The sequence below is a fragment of the Callorhinus ursinus genome, unplaced genomic scaffold, assembly GCF_003265705.2.
Source record: "Callorhinus ursinus isolate GAN/ISIS: 27379988/994484 unplaced genomic scaffold, GSC_fseal_2.0 scaffold34, whole genome shotgun sequence".
Lineage (NCBI taxonomy): Eukaryota > Metazoa > Chordata > Mammalia > Carnivora > Otariidae > Callorhinus > Callorhinus ursinus.
The window spans coordinates 13,821,385-13,838,554 of NW_027397096.1; the positions used below are offsets into that span (position 1 = coordinate 13,821,385).

General features: G+C 47.3%; 1 protein-coding gene across 1 annotated transcript; it reads left to right on the plus strand.

Annotated features, from left to right (window-relative positions):
* Window positions 1-5,508: 5,508 nt before the first annotated feature.
* On the plus strand, window positions 5,509-7,898 carry SEPTIN4 (septin 4). The gene is made up of 2 exons (XM_025851047.2): window positions 5,509-7,183; window positions 7,851-7,898. Exons 1-2 carry the CDS (start codon window positions 5,613-5,615, stop codon window positions 7,858-7,860), a joined length of 1,581 nt encoding a protein of 526 aa, XP_025706832.1. The 5' UTR covers window positions 5,509-5,612; the 3' UTR covers window positions 7,861-7,898.
* Window positions 7,899-17,170: the final 9,272 nt, after the last annotated feature.

Sequence of the window (17,170 nt, forward strand, 5' to 3'; positions counted from 1 at the left end):
AGAAAAAAAACTTTGCACTTACAGTCAAATTATTTTTGACAAGAATGCCAAGACCATGGGGAAAGGACAGTCTCTTCAACAAATGGTGCTGGGAAAACTGGATCTCCACATGCAAAAGAATGAGATTCTTATCTAATATTTATCGAACATCATATACAAAAATTAACTCAAAATGGATTACCTAAATCTAAGGCTGAAAACAATAAAACTTTTAGAAGAAAATGTAGGACAAAAGTTTTGCAGCATTGGATTTGGCAGTGATTTCTTGGATACGACATCAAAGGTACAGCCAACAAAATAAAAAACAGACATGTTGGACTTAATGAAAATTTAAAATTTCACTATCCACAGAGTAAAAAGGCAACCCCTAGAATGAGAGAAATAATTTACAAATCATGTATCTGATAAGGATCTATATCCAGAATATATAGAGAACTCCTAAAATTCAACAACAACAAAAAAACCCAATTCAAAATTGGGTAAGGACTTGAATACACATTTCTCCAAAGAAGATACATGAATAGTCAATCAAGAAAAGATGCTCAACATCACTATTAGGAAATGCAAATCAAAACTACAATGAGTTACCACCTCACATTTTTTACGGTGGCTACTATGGAAGAAACAGAAAACAAGTGTTGGCAAAAATGTTTCAAATTAGAACTGCTGTGCACTATTGGTGGGAATGTAAGACAGTATAGTCACTTTGGAAAGTGGTATGGTGGTTCCTCAAAAAATTAAAAATAGAATTACCATATGACTAGGGGCGCCTGGGTGGCTCAGTTGGTTAAGCGGCTGCCGTCAGCTCAGGTCATGATCCTGGGGTCTTGGGATCGAGCCCCACATCTGGCTCCCTGCTCAGCAGAGAGCCTGCTTCTCCCTCTCCATCTGCCTGACACTCTGCCTACTTGTGCTCTCTCTCTCTCTCAAATAAATAAATAAAATCTTTTTAAAAAATTACCATATGACCCAACAATATATTCCACTTCTGAATATTTACCCAAAAGAATTGAAAGCAGGGTCTCCCAAGAGATATTTCTATACCAGTGTTCATGGCAGCATTATAGCTAAAATGTGCAACCAACAGTGTCCATAAATGGATGAAGGGACAAGCAAAATGTGGTAAATACAATGGAATATTATTCAGCTTTAAAAAGGAAAGAAATTCTGCAGTAAGCTACAACGTAGGTGAACCTTGAGGACATTATGCTAAGTGAAATAACACAATCACAAAAAGAAAACACCATATGATTCCATTTTTTTTTTTTTAGTTACTTACAATAGTCCAAATGCTAAAGACAAAGTATAATGCTGGTTGTCAGGGCTGGGGTAGGGGGAGAATAGGGAGTTACTGTTTAACAGGTATAGAGTTTTTGTTTGGGATGATGAAAAAGTTCTAGAAATGGATAGTGAGTGGTCATGGCCTCACAACATTGTTATTGTACTTCATGACAATGCATTGTACACTTAAAAATGGCTAAAATGGTAAATTTACAAGATGAAAAGAGGGGGATGGATGGTGATGATGTTTGCATAACAGTGTGAATGTATTTAATACCACTAAACTATACACGTCAGAATAGTTAAGATGGTAAACGTTGTGTGTGTTTTACCCCAGTAAATTTTTTTAAATTATGGAACAACCGGAAGTGGGCTAATGAGAAATTGTGTCATACAGATTTATTGACACAGAAAGATGTCCCTGACATATTATTGACTAATGCTAGTAATAGGATGCTAGTAGATACATTATGACCCCATGAAAATGTATGAATACATGTCTACATGTGACAAATGCATAAATATCTAGAAAGATGCTTATTAAAGTAGTAAAATGGTCTTTTCAGGTGATTTCAATTTGTTATAATGCTCTTTAAGCTATTTTCAGTTTGGAGAATAGAAGGGGTTTAGGAATACTTAAATCAGTTGGAGGTAGGACTATAATGTCATTATAATTAAGTAACCATAAATGTAGTCAATTTTATTAGAATTCACTTGAAGAAAAACTGCTTAACAGAAAGGAATGATTAGTGTAAAGCGTAGAAAAATGAAATTTTAGGAGCCAGACACTGGGGATGGATGCTCAGTTAAAGCATTGTGGGGTGGGTGTATGAGGGGTGCACTTTGTATGTCTAGGGCTCTGTGACAGGTGTTGCCCTCTTGGGGATCATCATACTAACTTCTTGATCCAATTCCATGTTCACCAAGCAAATTTCTTCCTCTTGAAGTTGGTCCTTCTATAAGGAGAGAATGACCTGGCTTTCCAATCCACTCAACAGTTGTGTGTCTCAAAGTATATTAGTAAGTTGCTATTCTGGTTTATATATTGGGCTCTGTGCTTGGTTAATGAGAGTCAACACTAGAGAAATTGATTCTGCATAATCTATTGCTACATAAGAAGTCACCTCCAAAACTTAGTGACTTAAAGTAGCAATAACCATTGTATTTTATTTATTTATTTGAGAGGGTGGGGAAAGGCCCAAGCATGAGCAGGCGGAGGGGCAGAGGGGGAAGCAGACTCCCCGCTGAGCAAGGAGCCCGACTCGGGGCTTGATTCCAGGACCCTGGGATCACAGCCTGAGCTGAAGGCAGACGCTTAACTGACTGAGCCACCCAGGTGCCCCAGAAATAACTGTTTATTGTCTCTTACAGTTTTTATATGTCAGGAATTCGGAAGTGGCTCAGCTAGGCAGTTGTGGCTCAGGATCTCTCCTGAGGTTACAGTTTGATGCATTTCCAATTTGGCTTACTCGCATGACTAGCAAATTGGTCTGGACTGTTGACTAGGGACCTCAGTTCCTTTCTACCTGGATCTCCCATTGAGTGTCCTCACCATATGGCCGCTGGTTTTCCCCAGAGTGAGCAATCCAAGAGACCAAGACAAAAGGTGCAATGCCATTATGATCCAACATCAGAAGTCACATATCATTGGAGGACCTGGGTGGTGCCGTTGGTTAAGTGTCTGACTCTTGGTTTAGGCTCAGGTTGTGATATTGGGGTCTTGAGATCGAGCCCTGTGTTGGGCTCGGTACTCAGTGCAGAGTCTGCTTGGGATTCTCTCTTCTTCTCCCACTGCCCCTCCTCCTTGTGCTCTCTCTCTCTCAAATAAAATTTATTTATTAGAAAGAGAAGACTGTGAGCCAGCGGGGCAGGGTGGAGAGGGGAGAGGGAGAGAGAGAATCCTCAAGCAGACTCCCCGCTGAGTGCAGAGCCATTGTGGGGCTCCATCCCAGGACCCCGAGATCATGACCTGAGCCGAAACCAAGAGTGGGTCGCTCAACTGACCGAGCCACTCAGGCACCCCTAAATAAATAAATCTTTAAAAAAAAAAAAGAAGTCACATACCATCATTTCTGCTGTATTCTATTGGTCACAGAGGGCAAGCCCTGATTCAGAATAAGAGGGCACTACATAAAGGCATGACTACTAGGAGGTGAGAATCATTGGGGGCCATCTGGAGACAGGCTACCACAGAGCCCATCAACCAAGTGGCCATCCCTGGCAATCCTGTCCCTCACTATATGGCTTCCATTAAAAATAAAACAGTTTAATATTGCTTTTACACCTGTCATCACATTTTGTCTTCATTATACCCCTGCCAGTAGGAGAAGCAAGAGAAGCAAGGGGGCATAACCCTCAAAGAACCCACCTGTGACTCAGGCACAGATTGATTAAAGTTAGACTATTTATGAGGAGGAAAATATCAAGACTGTGTGTGTTTTGCAACATTTATGTAAAAATCAACCTTTTGTGTTTACTTATCCTGAAATTGAACACTGAAAGGAAAAATATATATTTTTCCCCAATATTAAGAGAATGTAAACAAACAACTGAGCTGATTTTAATAAGATCAAAAAAGTGATAGCAGACTTAATGTTACATGTTGATAGGGTAATTCAAATTCACTCTCAATAAATTTATAAAGAGAAATATAATCTTCCCAGACAAACAAATAAGCATTATATTCTCATGGTTAAAGGTTATATATTATTAAGTCATTGTATTGAAAGTAGAATCTCAGGGGTGCCTGGGTGCTCAGTGGGTTAAGCATCTTGACTCTTGATTTTGGATCAGGTCAGGATCTCAGGGTTGTGAAATTGAGCCCCACCCCCATCGGCCACACTGTGAGTGGAGCCTGCTTAAAATTCTCTCTCTCCCTCTGCCCCTCCTTCTCCAAAAAAAAAAAAAGAAGAAGAAGAAGAAGAAAGTAGAATCTCAGAGTAAAGTTTTGTTCAAGTCAGCCAGTCTCAATTTTATAACAAGATACCAAATAAATATAAATAGGAACCATCTTCACTTCAACCTGGCTTACTCTTAGTATTTTCAAGATATCTGGCTTGTAAATATTCTTCTACTTTTATCCTTTTCTGTAAAACAAGATATAATGGTTAGCCAAGTGTTTTATGAAGACTCGTCAGTAGCTCAAGGTTTCTCAGTCTATTGAGATTCCTGTTACCTAAAAACATGTTGGTTTTGATTTTAATTTTGTCTTCAATCAAGGTGAATTTAAAGATCCAGAAACAATGAGTCTGACCATCATATAACCACAATAATCCTTCAGAGTCAATGGTGGGATGTGGATATGGTAGAAAGGAGCCTGTGAAAGGGAAAGAAAGATGATCATGTCTCTCATCCAAAATGGTCATCCAAGATGCAAAGGCACTCTTCAAATCAAGAAAGAACCAGAGTCCATCTAATTAGGATAGCTGAGGGGAGAGGATTGTGAGAAAGGACACTAACATTTGTTATACGACCCCTACCAGACATTGGTTTCCAGATGAAGAAATCAAAGCTCAGGAAAGTCAAGTAACTTGTCTAAGGTGCACAACTAGTCATTTATGACTGAAACCAATGACTAACTCCGAATCCTTCCTACAATCCTATGCTCACTCCTGGGCCAAGAATGTAAGAATTTATGATTTGAGCAATCTGGATTTTTAGCCCTGGGTCAACCAAACTACCTCTGAAACCTAGAAAAGCCTGGAGCTCTATTTTTTTTTACTTCCATACAGTGCAGTTCCAAACTAAATTGGGACAACTTTGTACTTGCATCTTACTAAAACTGGGACTAACACAGAGTGATTGAGTTGAGTAGGCCTGCCTTAGTAGGATAATCAGGCTGATTCCTTCTCTGGATGAGTCTGGGAATTCCTAGAATCTGGGGAGAATAAGGGAGAGTCCAGAGCCTTCTCTGTGTACTAGGAAAATCTGGGTTTGCTAAGAACTTGGCCAAAGACTTGGTGGTGTTAACTCCAAAGACAAATCCTCAGTTTCCTTGCAGTTACTGCTTGAGATTCTCTGAAGGATTGTTGCTGAAGGGACATTTGGTTGGCTCAGTCGGTAGACCACGCGACTCTTGATCTCAAGGTCATGATTTCTAACCCCACATCGGGCACAGAATCTACTTAAAAACAAATTGTGGCTGTATGCCAGGATGTTTAGTAGGAAGCTCCTTCCTTTATGACATCACCAGGCAGGTAGCTAAGGGGACTATTTGAGACACTCTTATAATAACAGCCACTTTTGTGGGAGTGCAAGAACAGCAGCATTTAAAACTGAGGGTAAATTTCCAGACTTCATTAAGACCCTCAATACAAGCCAGCCAGTAAAATATGGGATCTACCCATAGGAGCTCAGTATATCGGATGGTCAAGACTAATAAAACTGGGTCCAAGGTAGCAGTTTCAGCACCAAAAGGGTCTGAGGATACTAACACAACTCTTCAGCGGGTACCAGGGTACATGCTTGCCTCAAGCTCACGAAGTGCTGCAGCCCCCAAAAGCCCTTCGCCACATCGAAAATCAGAAGCTGGGCATCTCACCACTCTCTATTCAACATCAGACTATGCTCAATCTAGCTCCCCCCAGTTAGGGCCCGGCCTTGCTGGAACACCCGTCCCTCGAGGAAATGAGACTCAATCAAAGTCAGAAACATACCGTCATCACTCTCTTCATCGAAAGAGCCAGCAGAGTCAGGTAGCTTCCCATGCTGTCCAGATGCAGCGGAACGTTAGTCCATCCAAAGAGGAATCAACACGAAGAGGCGGTGAGAGCAAGCCAGGGCGTGACATGAGTAATCGCTACTCAGTAATGCCAGATGCCAAATCCTCTCGCCGGTTGAGTTTTGTAGACCAGAAGGATAACTTACAGATCTTACAAGAAGAAGACCCACCCTCCAAGGTCCAGTACCCACAAGGGGTCAGAGTTCCCCGTAGGACTTTAGTTTGCCCAAAGGATGAAGCAGTCCAAACTGAGCCCATCCGAAAGGGTTTGACTGCTACTGAGATCAGATCTTCAAGGATACCCTCTAGCCCAGAACATAGCAGTGGCCGTGTCAATGCAGACTCTCGGACAGCCCAGAGAAGGATCCCCGGCCAAGAGTTTGAAATGAATCGTCTCAGCTCAATCTTTACAGAACCCAAGACTTTGCATAGGAATATGAACATGGAATCATCCCTCAGACTCTCTGTCCTTAAGGATTTGGATGGTGGACACCGAGTTTCTATACGTCCAGATCCTGAGTCTATCCGCAAGCATTCTGTCTATGCTGACATCAAGCCCTCCCCAAAGGTCTTAATATCATCAGAAGTAGAGTCCAACCTGAGGTCCTCAACCAGAGGAGACAGTGAGGTTGGCCGCAGGGTCACCATCTCCCCAGAGGGACAGTTACTACACTCAGCATCCCGGGTGACATCTCCAGCTGTGTCTGAGAACCCCCCAAAACCAGTGTTTGTCGCTCCAGAGCACAGCTATAAGCAGCACACCCAAAGGCCTTCAGAAAGCCTCTGCATGTCCCCCAGACCCTCCCGAAAGCCCTCTGTCCAAGGAGAACTGGAACTGTCCCCTCGGCCCTTACCCCCTCGGTCCTTACCTAGGTATGGGCCTGATTCCTCATGGTGGACCTTACTCAATCCTGAAGGTGAAACACCCCAAAGCCGGCCGACAACACCTGATTTTGAGTCTAAGTCCCCTCCTCCCCCAGATCCTTTATTATCCTTTTTTGAAATGGACTCAACTCCTTTCTGTGAGGAAATGATGTTCCAGAGAGAGAAGGCAAGTCCATCACCACCACTACCAGCAGCACCACCACCACCACTAGCATTACCAAAGGAGTCTCCAAACCGGGCACCATTGAGCAAAGTGCCACAGGCCCTCAAGTGCTCCTCCAAACAAGCCAGTCAAAGGTTTAGTGCTTTCTTCTTGGGTATGTGAAGAAGCAGACTGCCCAGGTGCAGTCCCGATTTAGTGAGGTGGGACATTGGGATGGGCAGGAAAGACCCCTTCTTCAATCTGGGCCTCAGAGCTGCCCTCCCGCCAGTGCTAAAGCTAGTCCCATCCTTGAGCCCATTGCTCCATTCCTTCCCTGCCAGCTTCTCTGCGCTCCAAGCTAATGACATCGGTGACGATGCTTGGGCCAGCATCAGGCATTGACTCTTCCAGGCAACCCTGCTTAACCTTTCAATGGAAGGTAGTAGAGAGTGGTTTGCAGGGTGGGAAGTGCTTCCCAAGAATGGAGATGAAGAACTGAGCTGGGTGAGGGCTGGTAAGGACTAGTAAAGAAGATAAGGTTCTCAGGCAAAAATTCTGACAACAAAATGGAGAAAGTGGGGCATAGATATGCTAGGACCCAGACTTCAAAGAGGGGAAAGGCATTAATAGTGGCACAAAGAGGGTGGAGAAAAGGGAGGGGGGAGTTTAGTCCTAGTCTGCAGGGGCTTCTTGGAGAGAATCAAGGGCTGAGGGCACCTTTGTGGGGAGAAATGTGGAGCTAGAAAGGGAGATGTTAAGTAGTGGGGGGAGGGAGGTACATCCCACAGAGTGAAAAAAAGCAACAATCTCTGTTACTTTCAGATGTCTCTGAGGAAATGTACAATCGTGTCATCTGGTGGCTAAAAGGTCTGTGCTTTTCCCTCCTATGGATCCATTGTAGGGGTCTGGGAGGCAGGAGGACAGGTGGGAGGGTGACCTCTATGTATCTATAGAGCTAGGTCTATTAGGACCGATCATACTGGGGGTTTGACTTAAAGGAGCAGGGGAACTTCTTATCTTGTCTATAATTCCACCATTAGAGTCATTCCTTTGGGAATTGGAACCTTTTTCATTTTCAAGGGCCTCCTTTCAATGGGAAGTAGTCACTTCTGGAATGGAAAACAATTTAAGCCCATACCTTTCAGTTTAGCTGGACTTACTTCTCATGTGATTTTTTAAAAAACCAAAAAACAAGTCACTAAGACAAACTACCTGTTTCACAGTCTTCCTCAGGGCTAACCCCACACTAATGCAGGTTGATGGGTCTCCTCTTGTGTCTCTCTGGTTCTTCAGAACTCTCCTCAAGCCCCCATAGCTAGACCTGGGAGGCATTGGCTGCTACCCAGCAGGATCTCCAGGGATGTCAGGCCTCTACCTTGTGGCCATCAGTGGGTCCTATAGCCAACTCTAGAATCCTTTTTAATTTTTTTTAAGATTTTGTTTTTAAGTAATCTCTACACCCAATATGGAGCTCAAACTCACAACCCTGAGACCAAGAGTCACATGCTCTACCAACTTAGGCAGCCAGCTCTAGAATGCTTAAGAGAAGTGTCCTCAGATACCTGCCTCCCACTTTGTTCCCTTGACCTCTCTGGTGGGAGGGAAGGTGGGGACCAACCCTCATTTAGTGAATCTTAGTAGCAAGGAGTTCCTGCTTTGAATGTTGTAGCCCAAGATATGCTTTAGTCTGCGAGCATGAGGGAGGCCAGGGCTCTGGATGAGGAAGTTCCTGGGGAGGAGAGAGCCCTGGGAATGCAGTCCAGTCCCACCCAGCATAAGCTCTCTGAGTGATGGGCAGCAAAGAGCAGAGAAGGGCATCCTGCCCTTCAGAGGGAGCAAAGCTCTATAAAGTTGAGGTTTAGTAGAGCATGGACTCTGGAGTTATAGTATTGGGTTTGAGCCCTGTCTATTTTCTAACGGTGACCTTGGGTAAGTTATTTTATCGTTCCAATCATTAGTTTCCCTATTAATGAGAACAATTGCAACCTCTTAGGGTCCTTATAAGGACTGACCAAGCTACTACATGTACAGCACTCAGCATGGGGCCTGGCAACAGTGAGCCCTCAGTAAATGCTAGCTGTTGCTATTTGGGCCACTTGCACTAGGAAGGAAGCTGGGCCAGGTTATGCCCAAGTCCACTGAACATCTTTAGTAAAATTCTCTTTTTCCCCTCCTGTTGGTACTCTCTGAATTCCATTTGCTGCCCCCCTGGGAATGCCCGACTCCTACTTCTCCATTATGACAGATGAGGAGGTAAGAATACCCCTGGGAAGTTACTTCCATTCTTTCTGTGCTCCCCCTTATCCAAGTCCCTCTCTTAACCTCTCATGGAAATAGGAATGGAGGGAGACAGACAGAACTGCTCCCTATGGTTGGGCAGGTTGTTCACTGCACAAGGGCACCTAACGGGGCAAGTGGGGACTGAAATGTAGCCTGCGTTCCACTTGCCACGCTGTGCACCTGTGGGGCTGCATCTCCCCAGAGGGAGATTTGCACGAAGGCCCTATATGAGCTAGTTGAAGCCCTGGAGAGATGAGAAATCCTGCCAAGTGCTCTGTGGGAAGGCTGTCTGGGAAGCCATACATTGGATCAGTCTCCACTTGGCTCTCCTCTCTCCAGCCTAGGGCACTCCAGAAAGGGAACACTTTTCTGGGTTACACACTATTTGAGTCCTCAACTTGGAAAGGCACAAGGTAAACTCTGCTCTCGGCAGCCCTGTGTCCTGAATTTGGCAAAGAGTGTCCTGATTTCATAGTGCATTGTTCCTCTAAGTACTTTAGTTCTTCTTGGCCCATGTTTGATAAGATAGTCTGAGCTTTTCCTGCCTCCATTCTTTCTCGGCCCTATCTCTTCCTTACCCAAAGCCTAGCATGGCTTCTAATGGGCCCCATCCATGGGCTAGCCCAGGATGGACAGTTAATTACAGATGGAAAACAAACAAGGAAGGTGGGGCAGGACAGCCTGAGGTCAGATAAGGAAACAGCTGAAGGCGGGGCGGGGCAGGGGGTGCCAGAAATGTGGCTGCCACCCTCTCTGCCGTGGCTTCCTATTCAGCCCCATGCTCTGAGCTCCACTGCGGGTGGGAACAGCCACTTCTAGAGGATACCTCTAAGCAAGACTCTGAATCCATTCTCCCTCTTCCCCTCTATCCCTTCCTTCCACAAACAGCTTTATTCAGATGCCTAGCGCTCTGCTAGGCACTCCTTGTCGGGGGAAGCATTGAAGCCTCAGAGCACACACATTCTTTGGCCATGAGAAGCTTACCATCTGGTTGGGGAGATAAGACATGGACAGGAAACATTTAAACAACAATATGAAATGGTTTGCGCTCAAATGTCCAAATAAATGCAGCAGACTGAATATGTGCTCTTGCAGGATCTTAGGGGAAAGGGAGTCATCAGGGGATATGTGTGTGTGGTGTGGGGGGGTCAAGTTACACCCTTCTATCTTAGTAGCTAGCCTCTCACTCACTCCTTTGATGCACTTACATACCTTTGGGAAGGGGTTAGTGTTTTCTCTCAGTCAGGATATGATGGTTTTGACTGAGCAAGTTCCTCCCTGTTCTCCCCCACCTTCACCCCCTTTCTTGGTGCGTCTTGTTTTAGTTTAGGGAGTCAAAAGCCTTGGCAGCAGGACGGCTCTTTCCCAAAATAGCTCTTATCCTGTCTCGATAATTGCAGCTCTCCAGCCCTGTTCAACAGCAGGGCTGCTCCCCAGAAGCTGGGAAGAGAAGCTGGGGAGAGACTAGCTGGGCCTGCCAGTCTTCCCTGGCTCTTTGGAAGTGGGGTGGCATGGAGAAGGGCCAGGGACTCCTCACAAAGCGTGAGAGTGGTAGGCCTTCCCCAGTCTGTCTTCCACGCTGCATGGCCCACAGGCTATCCCACAATAGAGAATCTGTGGTGCCTGTGTCCAAGGCCTCTGGTTCTTCTGATCTGGGAATGGTTGACTGTAGAGTCTGTTCCAGATTCCTTTCCTGGCAGGAATTCTCTGGTGGCCAGCCACAGCTCCTGCCTTGAGGACGGCAGCATGTTTGTTGTTGAGCTTCATAAGCCCTTCTGGGTCCATAGGGGGACAGAGCCTGATTCTACCATTTCTCTCTTAAGTGTCAGTCTCCTCCCAAGTGGCTCCTCAAGGCCCTTTTGTCTAAGGAGCAGGGCTTACAGATGCTTCTCATCCTTGGATTGGTACATTAGGGGCTGGAATCTCCCCAGAGAAGGTTATGCTGGACTGAGGGAAGCATTCCTAATGGTTTTGTTTTTGGTATCAGAACTAGCAGAAGCTCAACAGGAAGGTCCCCTATGGGGTCAGCTGGGGCTGTCTTCTCACACAGCCCCGGGGAATTCCTTGGAATAAAGCAGCTCTTGATGGGAAGGGCTGCAACGCCCCTGATGGATGGGGCTGCCTTGGCCCCAAGATCTTGTCCTCAAGGCACCTAACCTACTTGCCCTTGAAAATGACTTTTCAGGCTGTCAGCAGACAAGGTGGTTTACTCCCTTCTATCTCTATCAATTATGCAAGAAACTAACTCTGGAAAGCAGGCCAGGAACCAGGGGAGGCCATCTCAGTGATACCTAAGGCAGACTTTGGTGTCTTTAAAGTGACATGTCATTTGGCCCCTAGGGATGGTATGGCCAGCCTTCTGTTGGCTCTTGAGGCTTGGGGAAGTTTTGCTCAGGTAGACTTCCTCAACAGAAAAATCCAGAGTCTAGGAGGAATGCAGGGATGCTCTGCGTTCATGGGGATGTTAACAGAATCCCAGGAGGTGGGCTGTCTGAAAGGAACCCTTGAACCCTCTTTCCCACTGCCCTCATTTTCTTTTGCTTTGTACAGAGGCTTGTAGCTGAGAAGAGAGGGCATTGAAAGAATGGAGCAGAGCTGCTGAAAATGGGGCAGGGCACCTCGGGGGGCTTTTCATAGCAGCCTGACCCCTGCCACCCAGCTGCTTTTCCTGTGAGATGGTGCCTTGTTCATTTCCAGCTACCATGGGCAGCGAAGTCCAGAGCTGGATGGGAGGCTGGTAACCTCTCACCCACACTTGCTATTTTGGGGGACAAGCTAGGTTGACCAACTCATCAGGGTTTGCCTGGGATGTTCCTGGTTTAGCATCTTGTGTTCTGGGACCCCTACCAGTCCTGGGCAAACTAGGACAAATGGTGACCCTAGGACAGGCCAAGGTGAGTGTATGTCAGCAGGAGCCCCCAGAAACACAGGGCAGGGGGATGACATCCTGCCTGCACTGGGAGACCTGAGCAGGTTGTCCCTCTGCTTATGAAATGGGGGCAGGAAAATCCTATGCCTCTCCCTTGGGCTTGATGGCAGAACTGAGACAAGAATCCCTTGTTTTTTTGTTCTTCTCAGAATGATCCCACATGGGGAAGAATCTGCCACATGTTATTTAGGACTCTCTGGTGTATTTCCTGAAGCCCCTTGGTTCCCTCTTGGAACCCATCTCCGACATTGTATCTTGCTGTCAGAGTAGCTTGGTGGTGTTTGAGATGGTGGGTTTTTCAAGTAAGACGAGCAATAGCAGGCCTGGGTAGATGAGGGATCTTGGCTTCAGCGGGCAGGGAGCATCCTTGGGTGAGGAAGAAAATCTGTACCACAGAAGCCACTCTGACAGCTGCTCAGCCACAGGAAGGTTATCCTGAGTGACAGAAATGGCCGTGTCCCTTTCCCCTCCTCTGCTCAGCTGCCAAGAGGGCAGAGGCAAGTGACAGCTGCACCGTGGGGGCTGAAGGAACGCCTGGGGGAGGGGCACAGAATGTGAGGCAGTTCCTAAGAGAAGCTCAGGCTCTGGCCCTGAAGGTGGGAGGGCAGCACTGGCCAGTCACTTCCTCGGCACGCCCACCACAGGCAAAGTCATTTCGCTCCGGGAGTCTCCACAATGGCTGCGCTTGGGAATTCGGCTCAGTAAGTCTGAAACCAAGACCTGCTTTCTAGAGACTGGAGCGCTGTTTAGCTGGAGGGGCTGACTCTACAGTTGGTGGCAGTGTGGGCACTCTGATGTCATTTTAGTCTCAGGCTCTTCTCTCGTCCCTCGACACCCATTACACATGCACATTCCTCATTTTTTGGAGAGAAAGCATTTGACATTATGACAGCTGACAGTTGCTGATTTGGTGTTGATAATTTTCTCGTTAGCTGAGATAATAACCACCGCTCATTTTAGTGGCTACACCATTCTAAGCGTGTTACCTTAGTGAAGCTTTACAGCAACCTCGTGAGGTGGACTTTTTCTCCCGATTTCATGGATGGAGAAACTGAGGCTCAGAGCTGGCTCCTCAAAACCGAGAACCCTGCCTTAGGAATTCACACACGGTGTAGAAACCCTTCTTCCATAGCCACATCTTCCTGGAAAGTAACTTCTCAATATTTCAGCAGTACCTTCAGATATCACAGATTATGAAGGGAAAGACTTTAGGGAGGGTAACATTTGTGTCTTTGCATGTGAACTATGAGGCTGGAAAGTGAGTATGAGCTGGTAAGCGGCCAGAATGAAGGGCAAATTCTGGGTCAGTGACGCCCAGAGCCTCAAGGCTTGTCTGTGCTCCAAAAATCAGAGTGGAAAACTGATCAATGAATCCTTTCAGTCAATTCATATTGATCAGACACCTCCTGGGGGCAGAGGCCTGGTCATCCAGGAAGACATTACATCACATGTTCACTGAATTGAAATGAGTAGAGGTTAAAATAGAAGACATATTCCCTGTCCTTGAGGGGCTGTGGTTAGTTTGGGAGAGATACGTATACAGATGGGTCACTTGAAAGGGTGTGGACATTGAAGAACAAAACAAAGTCCAGTGAAATGAGTTAGCAAAGCTTCTAGCGTAGAGGCACTTGGAGGGTGAAGTCCAGTTAGACACAAATTTTGACTCCATATGATGAAGACCTTTGGTAAATTACTGCCCAAAGAGTGAAGGGCGGTAGAGTCAGTGAGTTTTTAGCCATGGAAGGTATTCAAGAAGAAGCTGGGAGGTGAGGTGGGAGCCCTTGAAGGGGGTCACGCTCCTGTGCAGACTTAAGTCCCTTCCATCTCTCAGCTCCTGTCCCTGCCCTACTAGCAGAGACGGTGCTGGAAAGGCCCTCTGGCTGGCCTCTAGCCCTCTGCTGGCTCCAGAACTGCCCCTCACCATAGCCATACAGCAGGTGCCAGGAAACACAGTGCTCCCTGGCCTTGCCACTCACATTTCTGGCCTGCCCCAGGATCCTGGGACACTGGGGAACAGTAGGAGCAAGGCAGGGGCTTGGGTTATCTCGATTTCTCACCACAGACCTTTCTGGACAGACTGGCTAAGGTTTCCTTGAAAGACACAACCCAGTTCTAGCTCTTTGGCCCCACTAGGGCCCTCTATGTCATCAGTGACTCATCACCTCTGGGGGAAGGGAGGTACAATTAGTTCTTGTACCACTTAAGAGACACTCTGCTACCCAGAGGCAAGAGTGGCCTCTGCTAGTCATACAGATCTGAAATCCTGTGGAAATCACTATTTATTCTTGGCTTTTGAACCTGTGCCTTTAGCTTGGCCCACGTGCAGCATCCTGTTTAATTTGGTGCCCCACAACCTTCGCCCGTGGGTAGGCAGGAAAGATCCAATGGAGGGGGCCAGGAGTTTTTTCACACAGACCCCATTGGCCTGACCTAAGCAGAGGGAGCCCTGGCTAGCAGGCTGGAGGTGTGCGCTGATCTGAGTTTCTCAGGAGAGTCAGGCCTTGTGCCAAACAAAGTGTCCACTCCCCAGAGCCTTGGCCTGAATACCCCCACTCCAGCAGTGCCTGGGAAATTCTACTCTCATCAAGGATATCAATTCCTGGTGGGATATTGAATTTTAAGGAAGAGTCAGAGCTCCAGGAGCTGAGGGGCACTGAGGCAAGGTTGGCCAGGCCACGTGCTAACTGGAGGTGGGCAGGAACACTCAGTGGTCAGGGACTCATACATGGGCTGCCATATCTTGGCCCTGCTTCTGCCCAGGTGTCAGGCTCTACCTGCACCGACCCAGAGCACAAGCGCTGGAGTTGTGGGGAGTCCAGTCCTATCTTTCAATGGAGAAACAGAGGCCTAGGGAGGGGAAGAGACATTCAGGCAGTGAGATGATCACCAAAGCTGGCATGGGGTCCTAAGCCTAGGCCAAGTTCTCTCAGAAACCCAGAGTGCGGCAGGGTTAGCACTCGAGGTTTTTGCGGGTGGGATGGCTCAAAGTCTGCCTTTAGCTTTTATTTTGCCCAGCATGCTTTCTGTCAGGCATCTGATAGAGTGATTACCAAGGCACTGTGAGCATCAAGACCTTAGGAGTCTTGGCTTAGAGATGAGTTCCACAGCCCCAGGCCTCTTCTAGGGGCTCACTTCCCTCAAACAAGCTGGCACCAATGTGCCTCAGGACACACAGGGCAGCAGGTGCCAGAGCAGAGCTGGGATTCCAGCCGCAGCTGAGGATGGGCTGGCCGAGCTGCTTTCTGAGATGTGTGTGTCTGCACTTGGACCACAGCCAGGCCTGGCGGTCAGGGCAGGGGTGGGGGAGGAGGGAACTTAAAATTGTGGAAAACAAGGCTTTGTGAGGGGGCCTGTCTTCCTTGACATAGGCTTTCTCCCCTTGGCCCAGCACCCCCAGCCCAGGCCGTGCAGAATGCCAGTAGAAGCACCCAAGAGGTAGTCTTATGAGTGCAGACATGAGTACTGGTGGCCTACGGCTAGTTCCCAACAGTGGGGCTTTGTGTAGCTGGAGTCTGATGTTCGGGTCTGACGGCAGCAGCTGCTTATACTTCTGCCGTCTTCCAATAGCCATTGGTTTTTCTCTAAAGAAACTCGTTCATGCCTTTGTTTTCCTGAGTACAGCTTCAGATCTCTTGATCTAGCCCAGGCCTTTTCCAGGAACCTTTCTATACCTTCAGAGGTTCCCTCTTATCCGAGCCAAGCTGCTGGCCCCTATCCTAATTTAATCCCTTCGTTTTCTGGTGTGGGAAATGAGGTCCAGAGAGGTAAAGTGAGTTGCCCAACGTCACCCAGCTAGGAAGTTTTCTCCTTAACTTGCTAGCTTATGAATGCCCCTGATTTCTTTAAGCAATGGCACCCCCCCTTCCATCCTTCAGTCCACCAGTGCCAAATATCCAATAGCATCTCCGATAGCCACACCATGTTTTCTGAGCTGGTTCTCATCTGCATTCCTAGGCCCTTCTGCTAATTCTAACTTGATCCGAACCATGACCACTGGTCACAGATCAGACTGAAATAGGGTAGGCAGGCTCTGGCCCTTCTACCAAGAGACAGAGCCATGTTGTGCATGGGCCTCAGTTTTGTCTAAATTGTATTCAGGCCAGTCAGCTTGCCCTGGGGGAAGGCTCTTGAGAGTCAGGGAGAGGCATGCTTCTGGAAACTTCCACAGAAGCCTGACCAGCTCAGACCTGTATTAGCTCAGGAAATCCCTACCAACTCCTCACCTTCTAAGCATCTACTTCTCCTTTGCTACTCTGACCCTTCTGAGCCTCTAATGCCTCTAAAGCTGCTGGGGCATCTGTCCCCACAGCATCGCACCTGCTTGCCCAGCATAGAACTGGCTCAGGCCTGGGCTGGGCCTCTCCCCAGGCCCTCCCACTATCCTCAGCCCCGGACAAGGCTCTACTGCCCCATAAAGGCCACCAGGCCTCTTCCCTTCCACCTTTCCAGCAGATGATCCCTGGATAATTTATGCAGCAAATCCTCTTTAATCTTTAATCTAGGGTCCTACAGGAAGGGAACCTCTTGTCTCTTCTCCATAGCTTGGGTAAAGGTATAGAACGTCCGACATTCTACCTTAGGAGGTGTGGAGTGGGAAGGGACAATCCGTTAACTTGGACATAAGCTGGGTTCATTTCCTGCAAACCTTTGGTAACTAATGGTTTCTCTTCCAACTCGTGGGGCAAACACCCTCTCCTTCCAAAAACATCTCCTGGGGATGCCAGGTGGGCCCTTCCTTTTTCCCTGGGGATTTGCTCAAGCCCCCACCGTGATGTGCTGCCTGAACAGGCCACTCTTAGGGGCTGAGTAAGGAAGAGCCAGGTGACCAGTGCAGCGCTGTCCTGAGCGCCTCTGGGCACTCTGCGCTTCCCAGGGTCTCGGTCTGCAAGGCCCACCCACCACCCGCCACCCGCCACCCGCCACCCGCCACCCA

Excerpts from the sequence above, each read along its gene's own strand:
- SEPTIN4 (XM_025851047.2), top strand. The coding sequence starts at position 5,613 with ATGGGATCTACCCATAGGAGCTCAGTATATCGGATGGTCAAGACTAAT.